The sequence below is a fragment of the Asparagus officinalis genome, chromosome 1 (genome assembly GCF_001876935.1).
Source record: "Asparagus officinalis chromosome 1, Aspof.V1, whole genome shotgun sequence".
In the NCBI taxonomy this organism is placed as follows: domain Eukaryota; kingdom Viridiplantae; phylum Streptophyta; class Magnoliopsida; order Asparagales; family Asparagaceae; genus Asparagus; species Asparagus officinalis.
The window spans coordinates 7,448,273-7,450,214 of record NC_033794.1 but is presented as its reverse complement, the minus strand read 5'-3'; the positions used below and the strand labels follow the sequence as shown (position 1 = coordinate 7,450,214).

Below are 1,942 nucleotides of genomic sequence, written 5' to 3'. Positions count from 1 at the left end.
TCGGGTCAAGGACGCCGCACCTGGGGCTTGAGTTCGAGTCCGAGCCTGAGTTCCCTCTGTTCCGTCTCTTTACTGTGTGTTCCTCTGTTCTCTCTTATCGTCTTGATTTAAGTTAAAATTATCTTCTTTAAAAATGTGTGGATTGGATAGCGGTCAAGCGCGTGGTTCTTTTTTTATTTATTTTTCTGGGCAACCAGCTACAGTCGACACGTGAGTCCAGCCCGTGTCTTGGCTCGAGTAGGAGTTGGCGTGATATACTATTAATTAAGATTAGATTTGATTGATTTATCTTAATAGAGAAATTATTCCGTCGGGTCAAAATATAAACCGAACATTCGGTGATGGCCGAGGAAAAACGGAGAGAACGGGCAGTGCCGTATCAGTCTCAATTGCTGTAACTTTTTCCTGATGCAACTTTTTCCATTAGTTGGACTGATAGTCAAAAGTTGTGGACGATGATGGTAGCCGGTAGCGTCACTGAACATGTCACATTTTCATTTTATTTATTTATTTATTTACGGAAACTGGACATGATTGTGCCCAATTTGATCTCTAAACACTCCATCCCCATTTCTTGCTAATCAAGAATCGTCGCCTATAAATGCCCCGTAAAACTTCACTCACGGCTCCAACAATCCAACCTCACATATTCAACAAATACGATATGTCGGAGTCCAAGGAAACCGTAGTCCTCTTCCCCTACTCCTCCGGCATGGGCCACCTAATCCCGATCCTCGAGCTCGCCAAGCTCTTCGTCGCGGACCATTTCTCCGTCGCGGTCGCCCTCGTCGACTCTCCATTCTCTCCCCCCGTCAACTCGTCCTTCGTCACCGCATTCTCATCGACCCACCCTTCAATCTCCTTCCACTTCCTCCCCGAACTCTCTATCCCCGCTGCCGAGTTCTCCCCTTATCGCCCCCTCGCCAACCTCCAGCTCGTCCGGCGATCAAACCCTCTCCTGTCGTCCTTCCTGGTCTCTCTCGATAAAAGCTCGCCGGTCCGTGCTCTGGTTTTCGACATGTTCTGCACGTCCGCGCTCGACGTGGCGAGGCAGCTGGACATCCCGCGTTCGTGTTCTTTCCCAGCAGCGCGTCGGCCCTGTCACACTCGTGCCATCCGATCATGCAGTCTGATGCGCCCGTCAACTTCAAGGATCTCGGCGATGCCTCCGGTGAAGTTCCCGGCTGCCCGCCGATGCCCGCCGATCCCGGCTTCGCACGTGCCGGTGCACTTTCAGGACCCGGAGAGTGAGATTGGCAAGGCGCGTGCGTATGACATGGAGCGGATCCCGAGAGCTGACGGGGTTCTGGTTAACACGTTTGAATCTCTCGAGGAAGGAGCGGTTAAGGCTTTGAAGGAGGAGGTTAGCTGTCCAATGCCGCCGGTTCACTGTATCGGACCGTTGATCGGTGGAGGCGAGGGGGAGGGTCACGCGTGTCTCACGTGCCGAAGGGGATCGTGGTGTTCTTGGTTTCGGGAGCATGGCAGCTTCTCCGCGGAGCAGGTTAAGGAGATTGCCGTGGGTTGGAGAGTAGCGGGCGGGTTCCTGTGGGTGCTTCGGGACCCAACAGGACCCGACCCGGATTTTGGCCGAACTGCTGCCGACAGGGATTTTTGGAGCGGACTCGCGGATAGAGGAATGGTGTTGGGTCGCCCGCAGGCGGCGGTGCTGAAGCACCTGTCGGTGGGCGGGTTTGTGAGCCACTGCGGGTGGAACTCGACGCTGGAGGCGATATGCAACGGTGTGGCGATGATCGCGTGGCCGTTGTATGCGGAGCAGAGGATGAACATGGCGTTCTTGGTGGAGGGGGCGAAGATAGCGGTGGAGATGAAGGGGTTTGATAAAGAGATTGTGAAGGCGGAGGAGGTGGAGGCGAAAGTGAGGTGGATGATGGAGTCCGAGGGAGGGAGGGAGATGAGGGGGAGAGCGGCGGAGATGAAG

General features: G+C 54.5%; 1 protein-coding gene across 1 annotated transcript in view; it reads left to right on the top strand.

Moving 5' to 3' along the window:
* The window catches only part of LOC109830010 (UDP-glycosyltransferase 88B1-like), a 5,807-nt gene continuing 3,871 nt past the window's right edge, over nucleotides 7-1,942 (top strand). The window contains 3 exon segments of the mRNA XM_020397158.1: nucleotides 7-1,064; nucleotides 1,067-1,200; nucleotides 1,202-1,930. Of these exon segments, the coding sequence (XP_020252747.1) occupies nucleotides 665-1,064; nucleotides 1,067-1,200; nucleotides 1,202-1,930 (1,263 nt within the window). The 5' untranslated portion in view covers nucleotides 7-664.